General features: G+C 51.3%; 1 protein-coding gene across 5 annotated transcripts in view; it reads right to left on the reverse strand.

Annotated features, from left to right (window-relative positions):
* LOC119586799 (UMP-CMP kinase 1-like) overlaps positions 1–177 on the reverse strand; it is a gene marked incomplete at its 5' end in the record, with an annotated part of 4,950 nt that extends 4,773 nt beyond the window's left edge. For 3 of the 5 annotated variants that reach the window (XM_037935522.1, XM_037935521.1, XM_037935519.1), the window contains 1 exon segment: positions 7–177. In XM_037935522.1, the coding sequence (XP_037791450.1) occupies positions 7–177 (171 nt within the window). 5 annotated transcript variants of the gene reach the window in all.
* Between the last annotated feature and the right edge of the window lie 84 nt (positions 178–261).

Genomic DNA, 261 nt, shown 5'->3' on the forward strand with positions numbered 1-261 from the left:
ACAGACCATTGCGTCACCAACCTGAGCGATGATGTTGCTCTGTGTTCCTTTGCCGGCTCCGGGCGGGCCGAGCATAAACACCACGTTGTACTGGGCTGCCATGGAGGCTTTTCCTCGCACTAGACGGTGAACTGCCTGGGACGTAAGTTGGATTGGTCTACTGGTCCGCTTTGCACACTGAAGGGGAGAAGGAGGGAGGGTAATAAGGGAGGACGTAGGTAGGAGTGTAAATAGATATATTGAAAGATGTATAGATAAACA

The sequence above is a fragment of the Penaeus monodon genome, chromosome 22 (genome assembly GCF_015228065.2).
Source record: "Penaeus monodon isolate SGIC_2016 chromosome 22, NSTDA_Pmon_1, whole genome shotgun sequence".
Classification (NCBI taxonomy): Eukaryota; Metazoa; Arthropoda; class Malacostraca; order Decapoda; family Penaeidae; genus Penaeus; species Penaeus monodon.